The sequence below is a fragment of the Antechinus flavipes genome, chromosome 4 (genome assembly GCF_016432865.1).
Source record: "Antechinus flavipes isolate AdamAnt ecotype Samford, QLD, Australia chromosome 4, AdamAnt_v2, whole genome shotgun sequence".
Lineage (NCBI taxonomy): Eukaryota > Metazoa > Chordata > Mammalia > Dasyuromorphia > Dasyuridae > Antechinus > Antechinus flavipes.
Window position 1 is genome coordinate 295,571,289 of NC_067401.1, and position 18,929 is coordinate 295,590,217.

Sequence of the window (18,929 nt, forward strand, 5' to 3'; positions counted from 1 at the left end):
GATAGGTCATAAAATACATACTAAATATTCTGTTAGTTGCTCTGTAAATCCATTCAGCTAATCTGCAGAACAATTTGGGATTATGCCCTTTTTAAAAGAAATTATTCAGGCTAATGACTGAAAAGACCCTACTTTTTCTTACCAGAAAAGGTTTGCAAAGCTACAAAATAATTTAAGGCAAAAAGGTTAGTAAGAGAGACCTAGAGATAAACATATGTTCACTGCCAATTAGTGGTGATTTCATTTTTTTCCTTCAAATATAAGTACATTTTTCATGAAAACAATAGAACTCCCAGAAACTCTGGGACTTATGAATTCTTTACCTTGCTCAGATGATCTCTTTTTTCCTAAATTAGTTTGATACCTATTTCTCAAACCTCCTGAGTTACAGTTGTTTCTTAGACATACTCCAGGGTAGAATAACTCATCAACTTTGCAGTATGATTCTGCACATTAAGAAATTTAAAGTAATGTTGATTATTCTCATATGACACATACTATAGGTATATAGAAATCTTCCCATTTCCTTTTACAAAATGAGAGAGATTTAAATTCTTTTCCTCAACAGCTGCTTCATTTTTCTGCATAGTGCAAAAAAAGTGCAATTACTCCCAGTACAATCAAGACATTTAATATGGCTTTACTATCATTGTAGTTACAGGATATTTTAAAAGAGAAGAGGGGGGAAATCTCAAAGCACAGGTCCTGCTGTGCAGCAAAGCAATCATATTCCTTCATAATAACAGCCGGATGAGATTCAGCAAACTGAGGAATAATGAATAACCACACTAATCAGCAAACAGGAAAATACTGCCACAGATAAGAGAGTAAAAATCGACCATGTTGATTCTTATGATCAGTATTTCAACCAATAAATAGAAATAGCTTCAAAATGAGAAGGGGAAGAGGGAAAGAGCTTGTTTTTAGTTTATTTATTCTTTCCAGGCAGGTAGCTGTTGGGGGTATTATTTTTGCACTGTCCTTCAGTGTTGTCCAAACAAGGAAATGTAGATATAATGATTTCTATAGTACACGGTCAAAGTATCCCAAATTGGAACATTTTTCCTTCCAGATTTCAAAACTAAGTTGATTTCACAGTTAATAGCTGGGTTGTGTTTCTGAACCAGTCACTTTTTTATTCTTTCATGAACATCCATTGCCCCATATCCAATTTCATCTAACAAAATGATTTGTATCCAAGTAAGAGGAAGAATCTAATTCATAATAATAATCTTCAAGACTCAAGTGCAGTGATTCAAATGTTGGCCTATCTTTGGGTTCCACATTCCAGCATTGCAACATGATGTTGTAGAGTTCCAATGGACAGTTATCTGGTTGAGGAAGTCTATAGTTTTGATCCAACTTCTGGATTACCTGCATCCCAGTCATACCTAGAAAGAGACACAGAGAGAGAGAGAGAGAAAGAGAGAGAGAGAGACAGAGAGAGAGAGAGAGAGAGAGAGAGAGAGAGAGAGAGAAAGGAAGGAAGGAAGGAAAAGAGGGAGAGAGGGAAAGAGAAAGATAAACATAAACCAAATAGTTGAAAACATTTTTAAAATTGTTTTTGGATACTTTTATTCTATGGCATAATGAATAGAAACTTGGCCTTAGAGTCAGGAAGAACTGTGTCCAAGTCTCATCTTTAAGTGGAACATTGAGCAAATCCCCACTGAATATGATCTTCCTCCTAAACCATAGAGATTAAACCAAAACTTGTCCTTGCATATGATATATATATATATATATATATATATATATACATATACATATATATATATGTATATGAAATCTCATTCTCTACTCCCTTCTATGGCTTTACAAAGCATCCCATTAATATTAAGCATCTTCAGCAGAAAGGCAAGCTTGTGAATAAATTACTCACCTGGATAAGGCATCTTGCCATAAGTAATAATTTCATAAAGAAGTATCCCAAAAGACCATACATCAGACTTAATGCTGAATTTGTGGGATCGAATGGCTTCAGGTGCTGTCCATTTCACTGGAAGTTTTATTTCTGGTTTTGATTCATAGATGTCTTCATTTTCTACCTGTTAAACCATTGATAAAGACAATTCAAGTTAAAGCATTCCTCTTTTTCCCCCTCAACATCTTTCTTCCTCTATAAAGTATCTTATTGCAAAACAAAATGGAGTCTGCATGCTGTTTGTCTCCTTGAGAATCATGGTGGCAGATGTAAAATCTGGGATACAATGCTGCAAAAATCCATCAGGAGTCACCAACTGTAAATTCAGCCATTGGTGAGTGAATACCTACTAAGTGTAAGTCAACATCCAAAGACTGATAAAAGGAATCCTGATGGTACAGAGGGCCACATGGCAAGGCTGACTTCACATCTGGTTTTCAATAAATAGAACAAATGACAGCAAGAACTGTTTTCTGTTTTCTGATTTACTGGTGGTATTGAAGGACCATTGAGTTTGATAATTATCACTTAACCACTTTCTAAGACTAGAAAACAGACTCCAAATGATTTAAATGATTAGGGTCTTCTCATTGTGGTTCTAATTAATTTAAGTAAAGAGAGCATGATAGATTTGTGAGAATTAAAACCGTTATTTACTTATAGATGAGCTACCCATACTGCAAGTCTATAGAGTAAGGAAACATGTTGGAAGTTATGAAATTACACTTGGAGAAAAAATGGGATTGTCTAGTATGATATTCTATTATTTCAGTCGTGCTGAGATACAACATCAAGTAATATAGAAAATATAAAGAACCAAAGGAAAAAACTGACCAAAATGGCATTAAAATATTAAAGAGAGGGTCACTCAGTTCAAAGAGAAATGGCACACACTTGTAAGAGCATAAGGGATAATCCTACATTTAGTAATTGATGCTGTAAGTTTCAACCAAAGATTCAATGACATATGTATCTCCTCGTATTTCTAAGCAAATGTGACTGTCTCTGTATTTGTATACATATATGCATGACTAAAGAACCAGTAATCTTTCTACTATGCCATTAGATTGTAAGCTCCTTGAAAGCACAAAACATTTTTGCCTTTCTTTGAATGCCCAGTGTTTAAAACAATGCCTAGAACACCTGTTGATGTTTAATAAATGCTTGCTAACTTAACTTCACAGTGCTGTCTGTCTATGAACAATGATGTGGGAGTGTATGAAGTTGAAATATAATTGACCACACAACAGATCTGGAAAATGGTCAAAGAGAAAATCAGAAGAAATTTTGTGGGGAAAAAATATCCATCCTAAAAGTGAGTGGAAACTGAGAGAGCAGTAAAGTGGACTATTTTAGTAACTAGGCCAATTAGGCAGCAGTAGGTCATAAAATAGCCTATATATTTCTTTACTATCTATGATCTATCAACACATGGTTCCATTGTATCTAAAGTTTATTATAAAGTCATGCAAGAAAAAAATCATCTTCTCAAAAGTCCCTCTAGCTTGTTCCTTCTAAGCTCAGCTCAAGTTGGAAACAAAGTAGCAGTTTTTGCCTTTCAAGTTACCCTAGATCTCATTGGTACCAGTTTAATTTGGAGTGCTAAAGTAAAACCAGACAAAAACTCATTCCTTTTCTTTGACCAGTCATCTTCTCAGTATAATTGCCTTGCCTATAAAGTATCCCTTTTCTCACTGTTCCCTTTCTGCAGATTTATTATTCTGAATTAACTTAATATAAAAATGCTATAAAACTACCAAAAGCTAGCATTTACATAGCTCTTTAAGATTTGCAAAATACTTTCTAAATATTGTTTTTCCTGAACCTCACAACAGCCCTATGAGGGAGATGCCATTATCATCCCTATTTTGCAAATAGAGTAACTTCAGTGGAGAAAGGTTAAGTGATTTGCCAAAAATCATACAGCTAAATGCCTGAGACAGGATTTGAACACAGGTCTTGACTCTAAGTCAAATATTTTATCCAGTGTTTCATCTAGTTGCCTCTAAAACTTTATTCTCTAAATAAGACCTGGTTCTCAAAATTACCAACATTTTCACATGACTCCATAAAGCTATCATTCTCAACTTACAGCCCGAGTGTTGACCACAAGCTATTCTCTTTTGTAACTAAAATTTGTTAAAAAAGGATGTGTAACTTTCATTCTCAGGATAAATTAAATCACTCAAGAATCTAACATACATTTGCAACAAAGTCAGTATCGGTTTAAATGATTTTCACAAACTCATTTTTATCTTGGACACAACAGGCTGGGAGAGTTGCTCTGTAGTATCATTTGTACCTAATGAAATGAGGCATGGACCAAGATTATGAGAAATATTGTTTCAGTAACCGATAGTGTGTCTTTAAATTCCAAAAAAACAATCAAAAAGCAATTTACCAATGTAAAGATTTAATATCCAAATTTACCTTAAAAACTCTTGCAAGTCCAAAGTCTGCAACTTTGTAAACATTATGTTCACCAACAAGGACATTTCTGGCAGCCAGATCTCTGTGGATGTAATTCTGCGATTCTAGATAAGCCATTCCTGAGGCAACTTGAGCTGCCATATCTAGCTGTTGAGGCAGATGGATTTTGGACCCAGCATCATCTAGATAAAAGGGGGGCAGAGGGGAAAGCTATAATTGTATGTCAAATAATTACACTGTTCCAACAAATTCTGTTTTTTTTTTATGTCTATGGTGTCATTAATGGGGACTAACACTTATAGGATTAATTCAGGAGTTAGTAAATAAAGGCCAATTCAACTGAAATCTCAAAAAAAAAAAAAAAAAAAAGAAGATAAACACCCTAATAACACAAGCATACATTTACTGCTAACCAGTAGTTGTTTTCTTACCTTTATATCTTGTCTTCTACTGTTCTTAAGAATGCATTCCCACCTTCTAATCCTTCACAGACTTCTTTTCCTTTACTGTCATCATAATTATAAAATTCTTTTTTTTAAATCAATTATTATTTTGACTTAGAGACTATGTACTGGAGGTACTTTGGTTCTGGGTCGTCACTTTTCTAGCTCTCCTGAAGCATTGTATCAGAACTTAACTAACTTTATTTCACTTCCTCACTGGGTGCTTCATGCAAACTCCTCACACTTCTCCACTTTGCTATCCAATCATCTTACAATCTACATTTCTGGAAACTGTAAACTAAGATGAAATAAATGCTGCCATCTTTCTCAAATGAGGAGAATCCATCTACTTCCCTAATGCTCCATACATCTAGACTATGATAAAGAACAGACTCACTGTATATTAAGGGAGATTCTAGGTCCCACTTTCACTCTACTCTTCCTAGTTAGAAAAAAATCAATCAACAAGTATTAAGTGTCTTCTGTTGTTCAGGCAATGTAGTAACTATTAGAGATACAAAGTCAAAAATAAAACCATCCTTCTTTTCAGAGAATTTATATTAGAGGAAACAACATACACATACAAGTAGATGTAGAATAAATAAAAAGTAATTATATACAAAGTAATTTTAGAGGGAAAATGCTAGTAATTAGAGGGAGATGAGAAAAGGCTTTATCTAGATAATGGGTAAGCTTCATCTTGAAGAAAAATGATGGATTTGTGAGGCAGAATGAAGAAGAAATAGATTCCAGGAGGGGAGATGTCAGCACCAAGATATAGGAATGGGAAATGAAGCATCATGTATGAGGGAAGGAGAGAAAATGAGATTGGCTTGACTATAGATAATAGGAAGGAGAATAGTATATAAAGAGGTTGAAAATATATTTTGAGGCCAAATTGTGAAGTCCTATAAAATCCAAACAAAAAGGGTTTGCATTTTATCCCAGAGGCAATAGGGAGCCACTGGAGTTTATCGTGTAAGAAATTAACATGGCTAGATCTGCCATTAAGAAACATCACTTAACTTAATGAATTGGAGTAGAGAAAGATGAGCAGAGAAATCAATTAGGAGGAGATTGTGACCATCCAGGCAAGAGATAATAAGGGTTGAATTAGAGTGGTGCCTGTGTGGGTAGAGAGAAGGTGGGAAATACAGGAAAATGTTGTAGGGACAGAAGTGACAAAATCTGGCAAATGACTGCATGTGTGAAGTAAGAGAAAATTAGGATAAAATAATAGAGATCAAAAACCTGAAAGAATGGAAAAATAGAGATGTCGTTGACAGAAACAAAGAAGTTCTGTAAAGGGAAGAGTTTGGGGAGAAAGAGCACAAGCTCTGTTTTGAAAATCTGGAGTTCACTAATGTGGGTTGAGGTCATTAAAAATTATCTCTCCCTCAAATTTATGATATCTGTTTGACTTATGCATAAAGAAAATTCCAATTTTATTATAGCTATTTGTGTACTGTTCTTATCCTTCCTACTATACTGCTCCTTGAGGATGGAGAATGTACCTTGTGTCTTATTTCTTCTTTGTGTCCCTAGTGCCTAGCACTGTGTCTCTTAGGTAACAGGTGCTAAATAAATGTTTGTTGAATGAAATGAGAGTAAATTTAATCTCTTCCCTGCAAGAAATCAGAGCTCTTAGTTTTACACATGGGGGATAGAATCTAAGGCATCATCTGATTTAACCTTATCTGTAATTGCCTGTAGTTGTTCAGATATTGACCTTGCTACCATTCTGAATTACAGAGAATGCTCTTATTCCTTCCTTAGAAATTAACTATGAAAAGCAATAGAGCTGTCTAAGCTATAGCATGGGAACCCTAAGGTCGCAAGAATATATTCATTCTATTTGTAAGCCTGGATGTCTAATGGGTTTACAGATATTCCTTTATTAAACCCAATATGCTTTTTAGTAGACTGTGTATACTCTTAAGGGCCTGCAATGCCTTCAGCATATGTCATTTCTAATAACAAATACACATTCTACAGCTACCTATTAGTGGTGCCTAAAGACAGAATAAAGTTTCGGGTTTTTTGGTTTTGTTTTGTTTTGTATTTTAACAAGAACAGATTGGGGCAGAGGCATAAGGTATGGTGTGTAACTTTCTGTGACTTTGTTAAATGAAGTTGTTTATCCCCTGAGATGAAGTTTAGTTACCAAAAAGTTATTAAATGGGAACATTAGATTCACAAATAGTTACAGGATATTCCTCTTCTCCACTACTTTTATAAGATTAAAAGAAAAACCTTACTAACCCTTGAGACATAAAAAATAAAATTCAACATATGCTTGTTCATTTTTATGAATTTCATTATGTGTGAAGATTCTGTGACTGGTCAAACTATTCATTGAATTTGAAGTATTGCAATTTAGTGAGAAGAACACTGGATTACAAGTCTTAAGAATTAAATTTTAAATATAATATTGACATTGACTGGTCATGTGAAGCATAAAGCTTTTCCTCCTGATTGTTTCAAAAGCTAATGCCCTCTCTCATTAAACTATCTCTAATTAATTTGCCTTTATTCTACACATACATTGTTGTTTGTCATTCCTTTTTGAAGAAGATCAAGATATCAGGAAAATGATACTGATAGGCTCAGAATGAATGTAAAAAACAAGCATTTCTGTTTTGGCCAGAAAGTCTGAGGATCTTCCCCTCAAAGGTTTATTTTTTTATTAAATTTTTTTTGACTAGGTGAAAGAGGCCATTCTTTGCTTCCATTGCTACTTAGCCTTAATCACTGAATAAATGTGGCCTCAGTTAAACTGGGACCTGTTAAAGTTCTTAGCTTAAAAGGGCCAAAATCTCCCAATGCCTGAAGGATCACCTCCAGTTGTTCTGATCTATAGCTGGTCCCTAGACCCAGATGGCACTGGAAGAAAAAGTAGGCAGGTGATCTTGCATAGCCATCCTTCACTTAAATACAATTCACTCATTTACACAAAAGTATGTGTATACATATATGTGTGTCTCTGTGTGTCTGTGTGTGTATCTACTTAAATAGATATAGATATCCTCTAAATATATATACATATATATGCTCATATATATTACACTATATATTATATTAATTCAATAGGTGAAAATGTATTATGTAATTATGTATTATGTTATGTTAATTCAATATATTATATTATTATATTAATTCAATTAATATTATATAATATATAAGTAAACTGAGACAAACAAATGGTTGAGAGACTAAATCAAGATCTCAAAGCTAGCCATTGAGTGACAAATTCTAAACTGGAACCAAAACATCATCACATGGTAGCCATATTTCTGGGGATCAATCTATCTGTTTTGGGCTTGGCTGATCCACTCCCAACAAGAATAGAATTGCTCTTAAAATGTTTCTAGTTTAGTAGAACTTCCAGAACTTTCATTTCACTAACATAACTTTGAAGAACAGGAGATCAGTTCACTGGGGTAAATGACTATAGCTGCAATGGAAATAAAGGACTCATTACTAACATTATTTCTATTACAAGTCTTCTCCAAGCACATTATTGTGATAAGGTTAAAAGAGGCCTGAAATCACTCAGAAGAGCTGCTTCTGATACTTATCAGCTGTGTGACCATAGGAAAAATCAGTCAATTTCTCTGAACCTCAGTTGTGTGGTGAGGAAAAGGATATCTAAATCACAAACTTTTGTGAAGAATTCCTTTCTAAATGGAAAAGCTATTGTTGGCTATTATTATTATTACTTCATTTTTGATGAAAACTAGCATTTTTAAAAAGGAATTATGAAGCTTAATAGTGTCAAACTCAAATAGAATTAAAGAAACTAAACCATACATAAGGATTCCTATGGGCTGCATATTTACTTAGAAAATCAAATTAACATATTTATGTTCTATGGTATTTTTTGATTATTTTATTAAATATTTCCTAATTCCATTTTAATCTACAGACAGTGTATTTCACATCTCTGATGTAGGTGGTAAAAATTAAATTAATAATTCTATGGTGCCTGTCCATCATCACCAAGACAGAATAGTACCATTCTGACTAACAATCACTTATACTTGATGGTATCCAATCCACTGAACAATTAAATGGAAACAAAATTCTTGAATCAATGTTAAGAAAATAATTCTTATGTTAATTCATATGGAAATAAAGTGTTAATACATTTCTCCAATAGTACCCCAGTCTGGAGAGACCAATATTAAAGGAGTCGGGGATGTTTTGGACTTCTGGAAGAAAATACTTTGGCTACATAAAAAGAATCCCACAGCAAGTGACTTTTGAGACCCAGAAAATCATGGGCCAGTGGGACTGTGAGAATACAGATTTTGAGCTAGCAGATACTTCAGAAAGCATCTAGTCCAAACCCTTCATTCTATAAATAAGAAAAATGAAGTTTAGAGAGATTTTATGATTTGTGCAGAGTTGCCAAAGTATTAAATGGGATTGAAAACTGGTTTTGTTGATGTTTAATTCAGTATTGTTTCTACTGAACCATACTGCTGTCAGTATGAATGAAATGACATTCATTCAATGCTGTCATTTTGTCATTGCTGTCAATGTTCCCAGATTTTCAAACAGCAAAAATGTATAGAATCTTTTAAAAGAAAAAAAATCCTTATCTGCTCTATGTTTTGTTATGTCTATTTGAGAATATCTCTAGGTTTACTTGAACATCTATCTGTCTGTGAATTTCACAAGAGAATGAGTTTGGTGGGAAACTTGGACTAGGATATATTTTGTAGAAAAGGAAATATCTGCTCTTCTCTAAAGAATAGTTCTACTACTTAACTAAAAAGGAGAAAAACAAAAGCAAGATTTTTGTATGTATCCTCTATATTTTGGAGTATAATAAATTGGATATTTGCTACAGGAGGAGGAAATTTGCTATAGGGCTTTGCTTGGCAGGAGGGGAGATTGGACTTGTGATAATCATTAGAATTACAAAACCTACTCCACTGATACAAACCAGCAATTTATCTTTATCTTATGGTCTTAGAATATTACCTAAGGCCTCATGAGATTAAGTGATTTGCCCAGCATCATGAAACCAACCATGTTTCAGAAATAAACCTTGAATTCAAATCTTCCTGATTTTATCTGCTATGTCATGCTCCCTCTTAACTGATACTGGCATTGTTAAAGATTGTTTAATGAAATTTCTCCTATTGTGGGAAATTTTATCCAACAAAATATTAACCAAAGCTCAGGGACTTTACAAAAATGTTTTGATTTTGTTTTTTAAAAAAACATATGAATGTTCTTTTACCTATCAAATATAAAAGCTAATATAAGGAATGGTGGATATGAAAAGATTTTCACTGACAGCTATAATACCTTCAGGAAACTCAGTAATAAACATTTCCGTTTCTAGTGCCATAACCCAAGAATAATCTAAGTAAACCTCAGCACAAGCTCCCGCTACAAGAACCATATATCAAAACTGATATAAATGTCCACAAATTGGTGACAATTTACATCTGCAGCAGGAAAATATTTTCAGTTATGCTCCATTACTCAAGAATGTGTCAGTTTAATAATATTTCTCCTCATGGGCAACCCAATCAAGTGGCAGATTCATTTTTAAGCTAGCTTTGTTGAATTTAAAATTCCTTGATTGAAAAGGGATTGTTTGTGTTCAACATCTGTTTAAGACTTATCCTGATAGGTGAATTCCAGATCAGGCTCAGCATCTGGATAAAGTACACTTTAATTACTCAATTGGGAAGGGTAATTGTCTAATAGATCCTACCAAAATCATCACAAGTTGTCATCATTTTAGAACCTTCCTCTGAGCACCATTTTTTTAAAAAGTGAGTTTTATGTCCAAAGATGTTCTGACTCTATTCTACTTTGGAGTAGCCCTGAGAGTCTAAGAGTTAATTACACCCCAGAATCTACTCCATTTTTGAGAGGACAGGTCATAATAGAAGAAACCTCTGAGATCCTTTCCTGCTCTGAGATTTGGTAAGGACTATATTTAGCCTTTCTTTGTATCCCTAGCACTTATCATAATGCTTGTACATAATAGGTGCCTAATAAATATTTGTTAATTACTCAAGAATAACTCAAACTTCTCATCAATATTCCAAAAAGGAATGTTGTCTATTCATTCTGGCTTATCTCTGATCTTTGCCCTACATTTTCTCCTCAAATTCTAACTTCTTAGAGTAGGGACTCTATCATTTGTTGGGGCAATATCCCTATGACATTTCTCACTTGGCAGATAACTGGGTTCTGGTTCTATTCAATTTTGGTAGTAACATGCAGGGAAGCCAGATGGTATTTTTGTGCATTTATAGTCATTAAGTCAACAACATTTGTTAGGACATATATTACTCTCTAGTGAGCTAACTTCATCACAACCTATGTTCTCCTCCTTTACTTTTGTAGCTTAATCATACTGCTTCCCTAGATCATGCTAATACCAGAAAAATGGTCCTTCTCCTTGGAGATCTTGGCTCTGAAGCTTGATATATTGTCTTTCTTCCTTCCTGAATTCTTTATTGTCCTATGTTGAATTTTGAAAAAAGAAAATAATCAAAAATTATCTTCTCCATATATATGATGATATTATCAAGCCTTTGGCTATTATACCCTCTAAGAATTCTTATTATCATGTCTTCTATATAGCTCAGTTTATTAAATCATTTGTTTGTACATGTGCCCTAAAGTTGAGCAATTCCTTTAATCATTTTTTAGCATATGAGTATGGAGAACAGATGTTAGGAATCAAATAGTAGCACAATATCTGCTTTTTTTGCTCTGAACTTTCAGATGTTTCCTGACAATATAAAAATGAACAAGCATGTAATATAGTGAACAAATCAAACAACAACCAAGAAATAAGAAATTACATCTCACTCTTACCCAGTATTTAATATAGTTCCTTTATCTAGTAAATACCAGTTTTTGAATTTGAATATTTAGCATGAGCATGAACTATAATATATCAGTGGGCTCCTATCTACTCATGATCGAATTCTTCAAAGTCCCTTATTTCCCATTAGTAACAAGCATCAATTTATAGATCTAATATTTCTCAGTAGTGTTAAATATTTCATGGCTCTGAGCTCCTGTTCTTTAATTTCCCATTATATTTAAGTACTCTAATGTGTCTATTGTGAACTATTTGGGGTTTTTTAAACAGTATAAATATTTTTTCTCCTCCCTTTGAGCACAAAGTATCTATCGTCTCACAGAGTAATTGAACCACTCAGTGTTAAGACATCCATCGTCACATATGTGTAGATAGTAAATTTCCTTTGGGTTTTAAAAGACCTGCTAAACTGGCATTTATTGCACTACCTAAAACAAGTTCCTTTTTTCTCCCTGTTTTTATAAAGTCTTTAGCTTACTTTGGAGATAGACTTGCAGACTTCCATGTCTCATCAGTTCTGTAATAATATAAATTGGATCCTCTAAAGTGCAAACAGCATAAAGCTGGATAAGCTTGGGATGTCTCAGGTTCTTCATTATCTGTGCCTCCCTTAGGAAGTCCTTTGGATCCATTGAACCTGAAATAAAAAGAAGGGGGAGGAAATCACTTGTCGTTATTAAGGGCATTCGTATCTGCACAGCAACCTTGTGGGAATCACCAAGATTGCTTTCTGCCTCTTTGTAAAATAAGAACAGCAGGGTCACAAATCTTAAGAGTTATCAAACGAGAGAATCAGTTCAGAAGAGGAAACATAATAACAGGAATGTGTCAATGCATCAGGGCTATGGTGTTTATGGGTTATGACCCATAGGTGAACAAAGGTTGACTTGGGTCCATATGAAAAAGAGAAAAGAAAAAGAAGATAGGCAGCCTAATTGATAAAATGTGGCACAGGCTTACATAAGCACTGAGAGGAACATTCATGTTAATGTGCAGAAGGGAAAAACACTGAATATTTAATTACTGCAGCAAAAGCTTTTACATCCAAAGGCAGAGGAAGATTGCCTATTGCATCAGAACCATAGACAGAGGCAGTAGTATCCTTTGCACCCATTCTGTGGGAACATCTGGCTGACAATCCTGAGCAGGGTCTCGCTTGTTATATTTATTTTCTCAATTTGAAGAGGCATTGTATTCATGTCAGGTAGAAAGGATTTTTCAAGTCCACCCCCAAAACATTTTTGTATTCAAGCAGTCACAGCGATTTTATACAACAAAGAAGAGAGGAACTCTGAATGCTTTCTCCTGAGATACTGATCTTATCATCTTGTTAAAATTGTCAGAGTGCTAATAACTTGACCAAGTGATAATGGAGATATATCCTAGGTTATTTTTAAGCCTACTCCACAATTAAATTGTCCTTAGATGACCCTACTGTGATTCTCCATAGAAGATGGCCATATAGTTAAAGTCAAATGAAAACATGGATGGGAAAGAATTCTAACATGAATTCTTTAGTTAAGCAAAAATCCTTTTCCTTCTCTCCACAAAAACAAGCATTATTACTCACCTCCTAAGAAAGAGACAATTAATTCAGAGGGCAGATTGAGACTTTTTTTTGACATGGCCAAGGAGGGAATTTGTTTTGCTTGACTATAAAAGTTTCTAAAAAGGGGTTTATTTTTTCCTATTTTCTCAGAGCAAGGTGTGGGGGAAGAAGACAGATCTTCCTGAAAATAAAATTTATTTTATTTTTAAACAGCATTATTGCTAGTCAATTTGTATTTTATTTTTCAAACCTAATTTAAAAGCAGTCTGTTCATTCTTTTATTGTTTGTTCTGATATGACTAGTCCTCATCCTTGATCTTGATGTTTGTAAGGTACATTATGAACAAGATTGATGTTGTCTGAGTAAGGTGGTTGATACTTCCATAATTTTGTCTTACCTGATAAGTAGTAATTCTCTTTTCAATCACAATGGCTCAAAAGAAAAATTTTTGGAAGTATGTTGTCATCATGTGGGAAAAATAATGGCATAATGATGGAATTTTTTTGTCCCTGGATTTCTCAGAGCATAGAGGTCCTTGAACAGGATCTCATTAGTCTTTACTTATCAAAAAGTTGAGGGACTGGCCTGAACTCATCAGGTTAGGAAGGAAAGCTGCTGATATGATCTGATCCCAAATTATTCTAATTAAAATCTTGTCAGAGAATATTGTTCTGATGACCTCTTGAACCCACAAATTCTAATGGTCAGAGCCCTATTTTCACTACTATAATAAACCCAATCTGCTGAGACAATGGCTCTACACACCCATTCTCCACCTATTTCTCCATAACCCCTTCTTCCAATTTTGATTCTACTTTCATCATTGTTATATCATGTAAAGGTAAATTTATTAACATAGTTTCACCTAAAATTTCAAAGGAACCTACAAATCCCAGTTAAGGGTTCTCCTTATCTGATAGTGACACTCAGATTGGTTAACTGCCAGTTCAATTACTAACATGTTGAGGAAAAAAGAATTATGATCCACAAAAATCTTTCATACTAGAAAGTTTCATGAATTATAAGAAAATAAAAGTGAATAAAAATAAATGGCAAATTTCATATTTTTGTTGAAAAATATTCTACATCAGAAGCAGGAGAAAGAGAAATTTGTTTACATGGCTATTTCACTGAAAAAAAAAAAAAAAAAAGAACCAGAGATTTAAAATAATTGTAACTTCATTATGTATCTACAATCAAATACCATAATTAGAAAATTAAGGCAAACATGGGTGTCATTAAGAGAGAAATGGCAGTCAGCACAAGAGAAATGAGGTACTTCTATAGTCTGTCCTGGTTAGATCATATCTGGGTTAGATCACTTTTAATTCTTGGGACCATATTTTAGAAAGAACATTCATAGCATCTTGTGGTTCAGCTATGTGTTTGATTCCCACTGTCTCTAATGGTAGCATTATCATAGCAAGGAACAATTCTTCTGGGAAGGCCATCATGGTGTCTATATTCAGAGAACCTTTGAAAGCAATTAGTGAAGTTCTCAGGGCAGGAAGTGAAATCAGAACATGGGATATGAACTCCAGAGTACTAACAACTAGGCAGCCATAGTTAGCTGATACAAGCTATTGGTTTATAATTCTGCATCTTGGAGAAAACATCATTTGTTCTTTGAGGGTTAATGAGTCATTTAGTTATTGGTGAGACCAATGGGGTCTTAATTCATGGAGACAGTGATCCATGTGGCTTCCAATGATAATAGCATTATTGCTTCTAGTCAAACAAATTCAAATGTAAACAAGTATCCTATTGTGTGGGAAAAGATGAAGAACTTACAGATTCTAAATTAGATCAAGCCTTATAGTTTCGGCTTCTCCAGTCACATGATTTTAGATAAGGCCTGGACTACATGGCTGAAGAAGCTGTATATCATCTTGTCTGCTACATTCTACTGACCAACTAGGGAAAGAGTAGGTGACCAATCACAACATAAAGAGGGTGGGATTTTGGAGGTTCTTTGTCTGAAATGTATAAAAGCTGTAAGCATTTTCAAGGCTCTGGCCCTATCCTGCTGTGAAATTTTGCTCGCAGACCAGGATGGGGTCTGCTTCTCAAGATTCTAATAAATAATTCTGCTTTCTATGAGTGATCTCAGTCAATTTGGGTAAGTCTTTTTTGTCCCAAGCACTATTATAGTGCCTGAGGTTAGAATCATAGCCATGAAATCCTGGAAAACTATGACTCCTGCATCAAAATATTCTAGTTAGTTATAATCAAGACGAATTAATGACATTATGGGGCTGATTGTTCCTTTTCTTCCTCCGACTTGATCATTTTGGCAGAGGCTAACTAGCAACAGAACTAAAAATATTCACTATTCACTTATCTAGTAACGTGATATTAAATTTTCATTTTACCCATCAGAGCTACTACAAGGGTTTATTCCAAGAGTCATCTTTATTGCTTGGTCATCTGCTAAGCAATAAATAGTTTACTGAAATTGATTAATGGCCCAAAATAAGTGAAATCATCTAACCAATCACCAAAACTATTTACTGTTATTATACCATAAATCAATAACTATGATTCTGATTGGAGAGAAAACTGTTGCATTTTTGTTTATTTATGAGCAGAATTATAAAAATTATTCTTCTTAGTGTTTTCTAAAATGAGAAAGGGTCTTTCCTTTGGAAGTATTTACATAATTGTGTGTGTGAGTGTGTGAAAAAGAGAGAGAAAGAGAGTGAAAGAGAGAGGGAGAGGGAGAGAGAGAGAGAAAGAGAGAAATGATCTAGTAAAAACAGCTCTGAATTCAAAGTAAGCAACTCTAGATTTAATCATGCTGATACTGAATATATGGCCTTATATAAGTCATTTAATTTCTCTGAGTTCCAGGTTCTAAATCTACAAAATGGGAATTAATAATAATTGTACTATTTCATAGGATTTGGGGAGAAAGATGCTTTGAAGAGTTATATAAATATTAAGCTGTTAGTACAGATAATGGTTGTTCATACTTCTTTTGAAGAGGACCAGTAATATCATGGGATGATATTTTGACTTGTGTGAGAACTGAATTTTAAGTGAGGCAGAGTTGCATATAGATACCAGCCTCGCTCTTCCAAAGTCATCAAGGTCCAGTGGCAAGAAAAAAGGCAGAAGAACTGACAATGGCTGGGGATGCAGTGAGTGACCTTGGCATCTTCAGTGCCTGGCTAAGCTCTAAGTTCTCCCCAGCACAAGATTCATCCACCTCCATGGCTGTTGGAATAAACTGTTCTCATTCACCTATTCCACTGGGGGAAGTATTCACATGGTTGGAGTAGACACTCTCCCTTATTTACCAATGATTCTGAGCACTGTTGGCTATCCTCAATCTGGTCTAGCCCATCTGCTGAGATGGTTTTGCCAGAGTGAGGTGTGGTCAGTAGGTATTAGAAAGGAACTCACCAAGTTCAACCCCTTTATTTTACTCAAAGAAACTGAAGTCTATTAAGGTTAAATGTCTTGCTAAGAGTAGCAAGTCAAATCCTTTAACTTTTACTATGTATAAAGATACAAAGATCTGAAATGTTAGCTGGTTTGAAAGTAATTAAGGAAAGTGATTATAATATTTTGTTTTGAAGATCTTAGCAGGGATCAAATGGGGAAAAATTAATAAATCACCAACAATAGTTCAGATAAAGCACGTCTTCATAGTCCAGTCACATTTTTTAATAATCTGCTACAATCAAGTGGCTTTTTATTATACAATATTCTACTGACTTCATCAAATTAGCTATCCCTACTTTGAGTGAATAATTTTGCTTAAACAATCAATAATTCTGAGTAATGTCAGTTCTTATCATCCCCTATGACCTGAGGAGTATTTTAGTAAGTTCAGTTTTGTCAAGATGGACATTCTATTCTCCAAAACATATTACAATCCTAATATAATATAACAAGAGTTGCTCTGACTCAAACGCATTCTCCTGAAGCCAATCAGGATGAGCCTTTCCGTATCACTGGACACAAACTCAAAGGCTTTCCAGCTTTGGAAGAATTTGCCATAATTTGTGCTTTGCTGGCATAACCTTTATGAACACAACCACTAAGCTATGATGGGACACCATAAAAGGAGCACCGTGAAAGATATGAGAATTGCCTGCATGCATCCAGCTAGTAATGATGAAATGTTCTAGTTCTAACATTCTGAAGTGCTCCTTATACTTTTTGATTATAATTTTTATATTTATATTTTACTCCTATTTTTATCATATTAATACAGATATCTAGGATATTTCCTGTCTTAGTTCAACTTTAAGTTTAATTTAAAAATTTTAAAAGATATTTATATTTTAATAGCTCAAAATTACATTTTTCAATACTCTGTATTTAAAAGATGACTAAAGTTCTACTGTTACTATTCTGTAGAATTTTACTTCATTTGGCATATCAAAATTGAAACCTTCCCAGAAGCAATAAGAACTCTTTGTACTACCTACCACATAGGGCCATTGAGAGAAAAATCATAAAGTGCTATGTAATAGTTAGCTATTGTTAGAAGTAGAATTACTTTTAGTATAATAACACTCTGCTTGGTCTTCTGTACCAGTCCCCTTAGAAGAAATTGCTACCCATGCTGATTTCTGACCACTTTAATTTTTCTGTAAATAGGCAAAGCAAGATGGGGAAAAAAAGGAATTTCTTATATTTCCAAATAAGAAAATTACTGGAAAACCCACTGTAGTCTCCTGCCTACATTCTCTTTACTACCCCAAACACATAAATTTGGTTAAAGAGTTATTGTTTATATACCTTAAAAATTCTACTTTCTCCAAAATCAATGTTTTTTTTTCTATTTTTATTAGTATCTATAAAAATAGACATTGATTAGACATTAGCATCTCAGACATTTTAGTTTTAAAATCTTGAATCCTTCATATTCTTCTAACTGCAAGGGAATGTCCTTATCTTTGCATTCTTAATTTTTTTATCTTAGGTAGTACTATATGAGCCATATGTTCTCAGTGTTTAATTCTCTGCCACTGGAAGAAGGGAATAAGATTTTGTGGACTTCTTAGAATCATAAATATAAAATATTGATACTGATATCTTATTCTGTAAGGTTCTCAGAGAGTAATGATTATAATCAAGTCTATCATTTAAGTTGTGATAGTATCATACCTGGTTTTAATGTTTTGACTGCTACTGGAGTGGTATTATTCCATAAACCTTCCCACACCTCACCAAACTGGCCAGATCCTAATATTTTCAGAAGTTGCAGAGAGTTTCGATCTATTTCCCATTGGTCCACAGTCTTATATGACAAATCAAAAGTAGTTGGGACTTCTTTCTGTTATGAAGAATATAGGAAAGAACAAAATTTACATTTTTAACTAATTGAGATATATATAGTTGAAATAATGGAGAAAGTTAGAGAAGTAAAGATATGGGGGAGACAACGAATTCATTTTGAGAAATATTGAGTTTGTGATGTTGGTTGGATAGCCAGTCTGAGTTATCCAATATACAACAAGAAATTTGGGACTAAAGCTCTAAGAGAGATATTAAGATGGGAAATACAGATATTGGAGTTATGAGCAGAGAAGTGATAGTGGAAGCCATATAAGTAGTTGAGATCATCGAGAGAAGTAGGAGAGAGAGAAAAGAAAAACAAGTCCAACAACAGAACTTTGGGGACAATACACTTAAGGGCAGGAAAAACATGAAGAGCTAGAAAAAGAGAGAATGAGAGAGCAGAAAAGACTTGAGAAAACTGGCTG

At 34.1% G+C, this 18,929-nt stretch overlaps 1 protein-coding gene across 1 annotated transcript in view; it reads right to left on the reverse strand.

Moving 5' to 3' along the window:
* Positions 1 to 615: 615 nt before the first annotated feature.
* FRK (fyn related Src family tyrosine kinase) overlaps positions 616 to 18,929 on the reverse strand; it is a 110,223-nt gene continuing 91,909 nt past the window's right edge. The window contains exons 4-8 of the mRNA XM_051997579.1: positions 18,331 to 18,499; positions 12,138 to 12,296; positions 4,355 to 4,536; positions 1,883 to 2,048; positions 616 to 1,391 (exon numbers count right to left, since the gene is read on the reverse strand). Of these exons, the coding sequence (XP_051853539.1) occupies positions 1,174 to 1,391; positions 1,883 to 2,048; positions 4,355 to 4,536; positions 12,138 to 12,296; positions 18,331 to 18,499 (894 nt within the window). The 3' untranslated portion in view covers positions 616 to 1,173. The remainder of the gene's footprint in view (positions 1,392 to 1,882; positions 2,049 to 4,354; positions 4,537 to 12,137; positions 12,297 to 18,330; positions 18,500 to 18,929) is intronic.